The sequence below is a fragment of the Anomaloglossus baeobatrachus genome, chromosome 5 (assembly GCF_048569485.1).
Source record: "Anomaloglossus baeobatrachus isolate aAnoBae1 chromosome 5, aAnoBae1.hap1, whole genome shotgun sequence".
NCBI lineage: Eukaryota > Metazoa > Chordata > Amphibia > Anura > Aromobatidae > Anomaloglossus > Anomaloglossus baeobatrachus.
In genome coordinates, this window is record NC_134357.1 from 527890188 (window position 1) to 527901291 (window position 11104).

The 11104-nt window shown below is 40.5% G+C and overlaps 1 protein-coding gene across 1 annotated transcript in view; it reads left to right on the plus strand.

Moving 5' to 3' along the window:
- Positions 1 to 10503, plus strand: part of LOC142312158 (uncharacterized) — a 193832-nt gene extending 183329 nt beyond the window's left edge. Inside the window, exon 8 of the mRNA XM_075351060.1 lies at positions 9646 to 10503. Within this exon, the coding sequence (XP_075207175.1) occupies positions 9646 to 10484 (839 nt within the window). The 3' untranslated portion in view covers positions 10485 to 10503. The remainder of the gene's footprint in view (positions 1 to 9645) is intronic.
- Positions 10504 to 11104: the final 601 nt, after the last annotated feature.

An 11104-nucleotide genomic window follows, 5' to 3' on the forward strand; every position in this document is an offset into this window, starting at 1 on the left:
TACTTCCACAGGTGTGTCTCTAATTAACTTAGATGTTACCAATAAACCTATCAGAAGCTTCCAAGGACTTGACATCATCATATGGGCATAGTACTCTTAGTGTTTGTAAACTTTTTACTTTGCAGACAGTAATACAAATACCTTAAAACATTCTCTCTCTCATTAGTCTGGTATTTATAATTTTAGTTATTACTAATTGACCTAAAACTGGAAAGGTTTATTCTGATTTCATGACAGATAGTGAGAAAAACATGAAGATGTGTCTTTTTAGATAGTGTATGTAAACTCCTGATTTCAACTGTACATGACTCAAGTTTGTGATAAATTTACTGTAGTAAAATGGCAATATCACTACTCATATCATGTAGCTGAAGTGCAGCACAGATTCATCTCAACTAAAAGACTAGATTCTTGAGGGATAGAACAGACATTTAGAGGACATTTCATAACTTTCTCAAATTCTTATGAAACAATATTCATCACATTCTGCATTGAACCGCTGCACCCAATTTATTATATATTTTAGGAGTCGGCGTTGATCCATTTTATACCGACTCCTACTCCACCAAAATGGACACTGACTCCGACTCAACGACTCCGACTCCACAGCGCTTATTTCTGGTTGCCATATCTTCAAATATAGGAACTGAATATGTATTTAGCAACACATAAATAGGGTCTCCTACCCAATCACTGGCACATATGTAGCGCTGCAAGTACACAGAGTCTGTATGGGAAGAAGCAAATACCTGCTTCTGAAAATCAGTATTCACTGTGAAGGCAGAACATACTGTAGTGACATTTTTATGGGGTGAAGACATATAAGTTAACAGTAGAGTACAATCCAGTCTTTGTAACTTCACATGCTGCATTACCTGTCCTATAATAAGTTGATCTTGATAACTTTCTATCACTCTTTTGCATAACTCTTCAATTCTTTTGTGAGTGTCTTTATGCGTTAACACCTCATACTGGGAATGGTTCCTGGTAATGGTTTCGTAACAGATCCACGGTGACCATCAGTAGACAGTAATCTGCTGAGCAAAAGAGTGTTTTAAACACCATCTTCATAGCCAACTTGGTTTATGAATGGTGCATATACATTTTAAGCATTGAGCAAAACCATATAGCAGGGGCTGAGTGTGGAGATTCTTCACAATGGACCTTAATTCACTGGCTGACCATGGGATTGGTAACGATAACCATGGAATTTGGAGTGATATTTATAGTAAGTCTTTATTTCTCTGTATGGCACAAATTCTTATTGGTGCCATTATGAGGGTGGGATTTTAGAAGGGCTCTTAGTTTTGCTAAAATTACCCAAAATTAGCAGCCTTTCTCTCTAGTATCTCTTGTTATAAACTGGAAGTCTGGAGTTAACTACCTACTAGAATGAAAGGATATTAATTGTGGGGTTTCAGTGCTCCCAGACATGTTAGAAATAGAAAAGACCAGTAGCCAACAAATGGTCAAAAAAACCTTAGTGGGTGAGGGAACGTTCTTCTCCCAACATCTCACTGTACAACTAGGTCATTGGACCATAGAGGTAGGGCCGGCGTCAGCACCCGGCGTACCTGGGCAAGTCCCGGGGCCCTGGACCACCTAGGGGGCCCTCTCGCAGATGGCAGGATGGCGTACCACGATGACAGGCCACGTGGCCGCTTTGGAGCCCGTGAGACAGAGAGGTCTGGTACCATCGCTGCATCGCTCCCCACTCACGTGGCCCCCCCACTGCTGAGTATCGCACTTGCAATTATATCGGCATCACAGATGCTGGACAATTGAAAGCAATGATGATAGAGGGAGCGGCACGCTGCCTCTGTCATCATACTCCTGAAGCGTCTGTCTGCGCTCTGCCTCTGACAGCTCAGTACAGCAGAGCGCGATGACGTCATTACTGTGCATGTCAGAGCGGCAGAAGTGTGGACACTCTGAGGAGACCAGAGCAGCAGGGAACGAGGAGAAGTGAGTATGTTTTAATCACGGTGCCCAGACGACTATGGGGCTACATTAAATGATATGGGGGCTGCATAATGCTGCTACATGGGGCTACATAATGCTACTACACGGGGCTGCAAAATGCTGCTACATAGGGGCTGCATAATGCTGCTACATGGGGGCTACATAATGCTGCTACATGGGGTGCTGCATAATACTATATGGATAAATATGGGGGCTTCATAACCCTATATGGAGGAATATGAGGTTGCATTATATTATATGAAGGAATATTTGGTGCATTATTCTAAATGGAAGCTGCACAACACTACACTATGTGCAGAATTATTAGGCAAATGAGTATTTTGATCACATGATCATTTTTATACATGTTGTCCTACTCCAAGCTGTATAGGCTTGAGAGCCAACTACCAATTAAGTAAATCAGGTGATATGCATCTCTGTAATGAGGAGGGGTATGGGGTAATGACATCAACACCCTATATAAGCTGTGCCTAATTTTTAGGCAACTTCCTTTCCTTTTTGGCAAACTTAGGTCAGAAGAGAGCTTTGACGGGCTCTGAAAAGTCCAAAATTGTGAGATTTCTTGCAGAGGGATGCAGCAGTCTTGAAATTGCCAACTTTTGAAGCGTGATCACCGAACAATCAAGCGTTTCATGGCAAATAGCCAACAGGGTCGCAAGAAGCGTGTTGGGCAAAAAAGGTGCAAAATAACTGCCCATGAATTTGAGGAAAATCAAGCGTGAAGCTGCCAAGATGCCATTTGCCACCAGTTTGGCCATATTTAAGAGTTGCAACTTTTGAGTACCAAAAAGCAAAAGGTGTGCCATACTCAGGGACATGGCCAAGGTAAGGAATTCTGAAAACGACCACCTTTGAACAAGAAACATAAGATAAAACATCAAGACTGGGCCAAGAAATATCTTAAGACTGATTTTTCAAAGTTTTTATGGACTGATGAAATGAGAGTGACTCTTGATGGGCCAGAGGCTGGATGAGAAAGGGCAGAGAGCTCCATTTCGACTCAGACACCAACAAGGTGGAGGTGGGGTACTGGTATGGGCTGGTATCATCAAATATGAACCTGTGGGACCTTTTCAGGTTGAGGATGGAGTGAAGCTCAACTCCCAGACCTACTGCCAGTTTCTGGAAGACAACTTCTTCAAGCAGTGGTACAGGAAGAAGTCGGTATCGTTCAAGAAAAACATGATTTTCATGCAGGACAATGCTGCATCATATGCATCCAACTACTCCACAGCGTGGCTGGCCAGTAAAGGTTTAAAAGATGAAAAGATAATGACCTAGCCCCCTTGTTCACCTGATCTGAACCCCATATAGAACTTGTGGTCCCTAATAAAATGTGAGATCTACAGGGAGGGAAAACAGTACACCTCTTGGAACAGTGTCTGGGAGGCTGTGGTGCCTGCTGGACGCAATGTTGATCGTAAACAGATCAAGCAACTGACAGAATCTATGGATGGTAGGTTGTTGAGTGTCATCATAAAGAAAGGTGGCTGTATTGGTCACTAATTTTTTGGAGTTTTGTTTTTGCATGTCAGAAATGTTTATTTCTAAATTTTGTGCAGTTATATTGGTTTAGCTGGTGAAAATAAACAAGTGAGATGGGAATATATTTGGTTTTTATTAAGTTGCCTAATAATTCTGCACAGAAAAGGCCGCTTTACATGCTGCGACATCACTAGCCGATGCTAGCGATGTCGCGCGTGATAGCACCCACCCCCATCGTACGGCCGATATGTGGTGATTGCTGCCGTAGCGAACATTATCGCTACGGCAGCGTCACGCGCACATATCTGCTCTGCGACGTTGCTGTGACCGGCGAACCGCCTCCTTTCTAAGGGGGCGGTTCATTCAGCGTCACAGCAACGTCACTAAGCGGCCACCCAATCAAAGCGGAGGGGCGGAGATGAGCGGGACGAACATCCCGCCCACCTTCTTCCTTCCTAATTGCTCACGGGATGCAGGTAAGGAGAGGTTCCTCGTTCCTGCGGTGTCACACGTAGCGATGTGTGCTGCCGCAGGAACGAGGAATAACATCGTCCAAGCAGCAGCAACGATATTTGGGAAGAGGGGGGCATGTCACCAATTTAGCGATTTTTTTTTTTTTTTTTTTTTTTTTTTTGTTTTTTTTTTTTTTGAACGTTTTTGCATTAATTCAAAATCGCTAATAGGTGTCACACGCAACGACATCGCTAAAGCGGCCGGATGTGCGTCACAAATTCCGTGTCCCCAACGAGATCACTTTAGCGATTTCATAGCGTGTAAAGCCACCTTAATAGTTACCTGCACAAACAGATATCCTCCTAAGATAGGTAAATCTAAAAAAAAACCACTCCAACTTTCAAAAATATTAAGCTTTGATGTTTGAGTCTTTTGGGTTGATTGAGAACATAGTTGTTGATCAATAATGAAAAAAATCCTTTAAAATACAACTTGCCTAATAATTCTGCACACGGTGTATATGGAGAAATATGCAGGTGCATTTTATGAAGTAATATGAGGCTGCATTAAATTGTGTGGAGCAATATGGGTCCATTATGTTATATGGAGGAATGTGGGGGCTGTATGCTTCTATGCCCCCAGAGCTGTATGTCCCCTCAACCCCAGTGCTGTATACCCCCCCAGAGCTTTATGTCTCTTCCACCCCAGTGCTGTATAGCCCTCAGAGCTGTATGTCCTGCTCCACCCCAGTCCTGTATACCCCTCAGAGCTGTATGACACCCCCATTGCTGTATGCACCCCTCCTCAGTAATGTGTATGCCCCCCAGTAATGTGTATGTCCTCAACCTTTCCTGTGATGTATATACAGCAGTGTCAGTGTGCTCTGTGTGCGGCCATGTCTGTTAGTCACGGCCACCAATCAGCGCAGCACAGCTACATGGCTAGGAGGAGCTGGACGGAAACAAGCGGAGGAGGTGAGTGAGGCTGCTGCCGGATTCCCCATATGAAAAGTATCTCTAATGAGTCTGTGTATGTATCTATGATGTGTATAACTATGTATGTCAATGTATATGCCTGTGTATATATTTGTCTATTTGTGTTTTTCTGAATTTCTTTTTAAATATGTATATGTATGTATGTATGCCTGTATGTGTATGTATCTGTGTAAGTGCGTGTCTGCTTATGCATGGGGGCCACTAAGACTCCTTTGCTGGGGCCCACAAAAACCTGGATCCGGCCCTGCATAGAGGTAGACAATTTAATGAAAACCAATAGAGATGAGTGAATGGATTCATTAATTCTGCTTAATTTGCTTTAAGCTAATTCTAACCTGAGAGAAGTTAAAAAACCTCTTATACTCACATCGTCTTGGCCCCACCTTTCCCATCAGTACTGGTCGTCAGGGTCTTCCATTCACTAGGCTCCAGATTATACCATGGAACGTCATTGATGTCCAAGTCATTAATGTGCGTTTCACCACATGTGGTCACGTGGGGAGCAGTGAACTGTTAATAATGTGAATTGTGCCCTGTATGAAGACATGAGGCCTAGTAAATGGAAGACCCATCAGAAGCCTGAACAAAGATACAAAAGCTGAGCAGATTCTTTTTCATTTTCATTTTTACTTCTCTTTTTCCAAGAATTATAACTGTTTTATTTTTCACAGCTGTATGTGAGGTGAAATTGTGAAAAAAAACACAATTCTGTGTTGGGTTTTTTTTGTTCATTTTTATGGTATAAGTTGTACAGTAAAAATGACTTGACAACATTTAGTCATCAGGTCAATACAATTATAGCGATATGCGTGTGCAGTTTTTTTTTTTACCATTTTAGTAGATTGCATTTTTTGTGGTAGGTGCGTTGACCAATTTTGACATTTTAATTTTTAAAATCTTTTACTGTTTGAGTTAAACAAATTTATATTTCAGTAGATCAGACTTTTACAGATGCGGATATTGATTTTTTTATTTTTTTTTGTACACTTCTATACAGTGGAACCTTGGTTTACGAGAACAATCCGTTCTGGCAGTTTGCTTGTAAACCAAGTTACTCGTCTAGCAAAGCAAAATTTCCCATACGAAATAATGGAAGCTCAGACAATTCGTTCCACAACTTGTGCAATGTCCCCTATTGTGCAATTCCACACACACACACACACACACACAATATGCTCACCTTACCCTCCGTTCCCTTGCCGGCCTCCTGGTTCTTGTAGTCCGCAGGTACAGTATGCGTATCGGGTAACCATCGCGACGATAAAGGAGCCGCTTGCATCTGATTGGCCAGTGCGCTGACTTCAAAGGTCCGAGCCGCTTGCCTCTGATTGGTCAGCGCGCTGCCTTTGAGAAGCGCTGACAGCAGAAGTTCCTCCATCGTCACGATGGTTACCCGATACACATACTGTACCTGCGGACTACAAGAACCAGGAAGACGGCAAGGGAACGGAAGGTAAGGTGAGCATAATATGTGTGTGTTTGTTTGTTTGTGCGTGTTTGTGCGGATTGCAAGAGCGGGTCAGAGCGCTGTGAAAGTACGGAACCGGAAGTGTGTGCGGTGAGTATTTGCTTGTACAGCAAAGCATACTCGTAAACTGAGTTACAAATTTACAGCAAGCTTTGCTCGTATAGCGAAATACTCACACACCAAGTTACTCTTAAACCGAGGTTCCACTGTTTTTCTAACTGGGAAAGAGGGGGTTAGAATCGTTATGGTTTACATTTTTATTTATGTTTAAAAACTTTTTGTTTTGACATTTTACTTTGTGTTCTACATATATAACAATACTACAGTATTGCAGTTATTTCCTCTTAATCAGTGTTTCGTATGATTTCTAGCCTGTTGCTAGGCTTCACAAAAGTAATATGCCAGCCACAGAGGCCTTCAATAGGTCACAGAGATTATACCAACCGGACGACACTCAAGCTGCACAGTTTAAATGTTGTGTCTGACTGTGGCATTTAAGGGATTACCAGCTGCAATTGAAGCTAGCATTGTGATCTAGTCAGCTCGCGAATATGCAGTTATGTTTTAGGCTCTGCCAGAAGTAGGCCAGAGCAAAGTGTACATGCGCAAGCCAGCGACGTGTTTGAGCAGGTGTAAAATTTTGTCTGGCTATGTGGATGACGCAGGAGGCATCATCCACGTCAATCAGAGGAAAAGGACGGCAGTCAGTGGCGGAGAGATGCCGCACCAAGGACACCCATCCGACCGACCAGATTTACATACAAAGCTCGAGATTATAAAAAGTTTTGAAGGGCATATAGGTGGATTCAGGGGATAATATACACCTTTATAGAATACAGCACAGGTGCTGAAGGTGGTAGTCTTCACTCACCTATGAAAAATCTGGTGACGGGTTCCCTTTAATGAATCAGGACCGTTTGACAAGTAGCATGCATCTCTGTGTGCGCCTCGCCACAAATCTTACACCAGTCCCTTTTCCTCCTCAGCTATGCGCACTTTGTCGGAAATGGGTGAAAATGGCGTGAGAATTCCAAAAGTAGCAAAATTTTAGTCGCAGCCTAGATTTGTGCCAAAATATTGCAACTTTTTAAAGCTTTTTACACCAGAAGACTGATGGAAAAGCTTCCCTGAATCAGGCCCTGTGTGCAATGAAGATGCCCAGTGTAGACCATTTTGGTGAATAGACGATAGAAGACAGGGGAGAGCCGTGTGAATTTTAATTATTTTTCAGTGCCCTTTCCATCCATATTTTTTTAACCAGAAGCAAAGCGAGAAAAAAAACTGATTCTTGCAAATTTTACGGGTTTTTTTAGTGAAACTTGAGGCAAATTTGATTAACTGAGAAGTTATTTGCTCATTTCTACTCTTTACCAACAATCACAGTTCTTTAATTTTTTTGTTCTTCATATTATGAGACAGAAAGTTTACATTTGTTGACACATAAACAGAGTGTGTTTAAGGGTTTGTTCACATTAGCGTTTAAATCATAATAGTGCAATACAAGAAAATCTCGCATTGCACTCGGACTAATGTTACTCAGTGAGGCAGAGCAAATCTGCGATTTTTATTCTCAAAAGATTGCAGCATGCTTCGATTGGCAGCGTATCACGAGTACCTATGGGCACCTATGAAACATTGGACTGCACTAAGATGTCATCCGAGTGCAGTCCAATATATGCTGAGACAGACAATGGAGAAGATAGAGAGATTAATCTCTCTTTGTTCTCCTCACCTGTGCTCTGATTCTCACATGTGAGCGAATCGGAGCGCAGTAGAATGACACTCGGCTCATGCTTGAAGCAGAGTTTGAACCAAGTGTCATTAGCATATCTCCTCAAATACTGTATGCTAGTGGCCTAAAAATCTGTTGGAACTGGTCTATTTTCTTCAAGTGCAGACTTAATGTCTACGGATGATTTTTCCTGCACAGTCAACAATAAAAAGGATGATTACCCTGAAGTATTAACAATTTGTGATATTATGCCTTGTTAACCTGACCTCTTCCTTCCTTCCTTCCTTCCTTCCTTCCTTTCTTAGTTTGCTTTTACACTCGCCGCCATCCATCCTTCTTGAACTTTTCTCTTCTATTTCACAAGTTTGCCTTGGTTTAGCCTACCGTATCCAGAGATGTGGGTTTTCTTTTTTATTGACTTACTAATTTTTTTAATAAGTGTTTGGGAAAAATATTAACTTGACTAATTATTCACTATTTGTGAAGAATTATGTAAAAATGTTATCAAATATTAATATATACTACTCACAAAAAGGTAGGGATACTTGGCTTTCTTGTGAAACTTATGGAAAACGTAAAAAGTTCAGGCTACAATTATATTTGAACATGAAAGTAGGGCATTTAAGTAGAATCGTGCAATGGTGATTTTCTCATCTTGAATAATTTATTGAAACAAAAGCCAACAGCAGTGGTGTATACACCTCTCCAAACATGTAAATGTCTCAATACCGTCTGTGACTCTTCCAGTCTCTCTGTATCTTTGTTGCAACTTGCTGGTGACACTCTGACAGTCTAAGCTCAGTGGCCACTTCTATCTGAGAACATCATGCTTGAAGCCTCGCAATGGTGTTGATCAATGGTTAGGTATCATCTTGGTCTCTTGATGTCAAAATTTGAACAGTATAATGAGGAGGATGGTTTAAATACCAATTCCTATTGAACCTCAACATTTATTGGGCGATTCATGGATAAAACTCCTGTTGTGAATTTTGAAGTTAAGCTCCTTCTTAGAGAACAGCAAGTTGTACAAAAAGTACTGAAACATTGAACAGTTGGACATGTGCATTCAAAAGTTTAAAGAAGGTCACATTAAATTCACCTGAAAACTTTACAGTGCATTTTAGTATCATCCTGAAATTTCATCCAAAAATCAACTATCCCTAACTTTTTGTGAGTATTGTAATTTAAAAGTAATCATATTAAGAAATAATATGTTTCATTTTTGGCAGATGACTGTACTTGGAACTCAAAAGGACATCTAGTAACTTCAGACTTTAATGCAAATGATCGTGGTACCACACAAGATACATATAAAGAGCATGGCATTATTACAGATATATCTCCAACTTACCAACAGGTCATATTTTCTGATTTATCACAGACTACTAAGCAAATTAAAAATCACAGAAGAGGTGTTGTACATAAAAGAGCTCACACAGGGGAGAGGGTATTATCAAGAGCAGAAATTAGAAAATCAGGAGAAAAGCCATTTTTTTGTTCAAAATGTAACAAACGGTTTACTCGGAGAACAAATCTTGTTAATCATCAAAAAACTCACACAGGGGAGAAGCCATTTTCATGTTCTCAATGTGGGAAACGTTATACTGCTAAATCAAGTCTTGTTACACATCAGAGAACTCACACAGGGGAGAAGCCATTTCCATGTTTAGAATGTGGGAAATATTTTAGATGGAAATCAAATCTTGTTAACCATGAAAAAACTCACTCAGGCGAGAAACCATTTATATGTTCACAATGTGGAAAATGTTTTAATCAGAAATCAGATCTTATTAGACATCAAAGAACTCACACAGGAGAGAAGCCATATTCATGTTTAGAATGTGGAAAATCTTTTACTCAAAAATCAAGTCTTGCTGACCACCAAAAAACTCACAAAGGAGAGAAGCCATTTTCCTGCGCAGAATGTGGGAAATGTTTTACTCAAAAATCAAGTCTTGCTGACCATCAAAAAACTCATACAGGGGAGAAACCATTTTCATGTTCTGATTGTGGGAAATGTTTTAGCCAAAAAGTACATCTTGTTTCACATCAAAAAACTCACACAGGGGAGAAGCCATTTTCATGCCCGGAATGTGGGAAATGTTTTACCCGAAAATCAACTCTTGTTGAACATCAAAGAATTCACACTGTGGAAAAGCTATTTTCATGTTCTGAATGTGGGAAATATTTTTCTCAAGAATCAAGTCTTTCTGAACATCAAAAGACTCACACTCGAGAGAAATCATTTTCATGCCCAGAATGTGGGAAATCTTCTCAGAAATTAGATCTTGGCGAACATTTAAATAATATTGGTGAAAACTTACTTTCAATTTCGGAATGTAGGACATGTAAGTTGCAATATGTTTAAGTGTTTTAATAAAACCATAAAGAACAAATTCAAATTTGTTAACGTTGTCAATTCATACTGAGATACCTATATGTATTTAACCCCTTCACCCCCGGCCACTAAAACACCCTAATGACCGGGGCATTTTTTGCAATTCTGACCAGTGTCACTTTGACAGGTTATAACTCTGGAACGCTTCAACGGATCCCGGCAATTCTGACATTGTTTTCTCTTGACATATTGTACTTCATGATAGTGGTTAATTGAGGCCGATATTTTTGGCGTTTATTTGTGGAAATTTGGCAAAAATGTTGCAATTTTTAAACTTTGAAATATGTCACACAAAATAGTTGCTAAATAACATTTCCCACATCAAAGTTCATCAGCAATTTCTCATTTTTCCAACAAAATTTACAAAACCATTTTTTTTAGGGACTACATCACATTTGAAGTGATTTTGAGAGGCCTAAGGGACAGAAAGTACCCAAAAGTGACACCATACTAAATCTGCACCCCTCACACTGCTCAAAACCAAATCTAAGAAGTTTATTAACCCTTTAGGTGCTTTACAGGGACCAAAGTCATGTGGAAGGAAAAAGTTTTACTTTTTTACACAAAAATGTTACTTTAGCCATAAAACT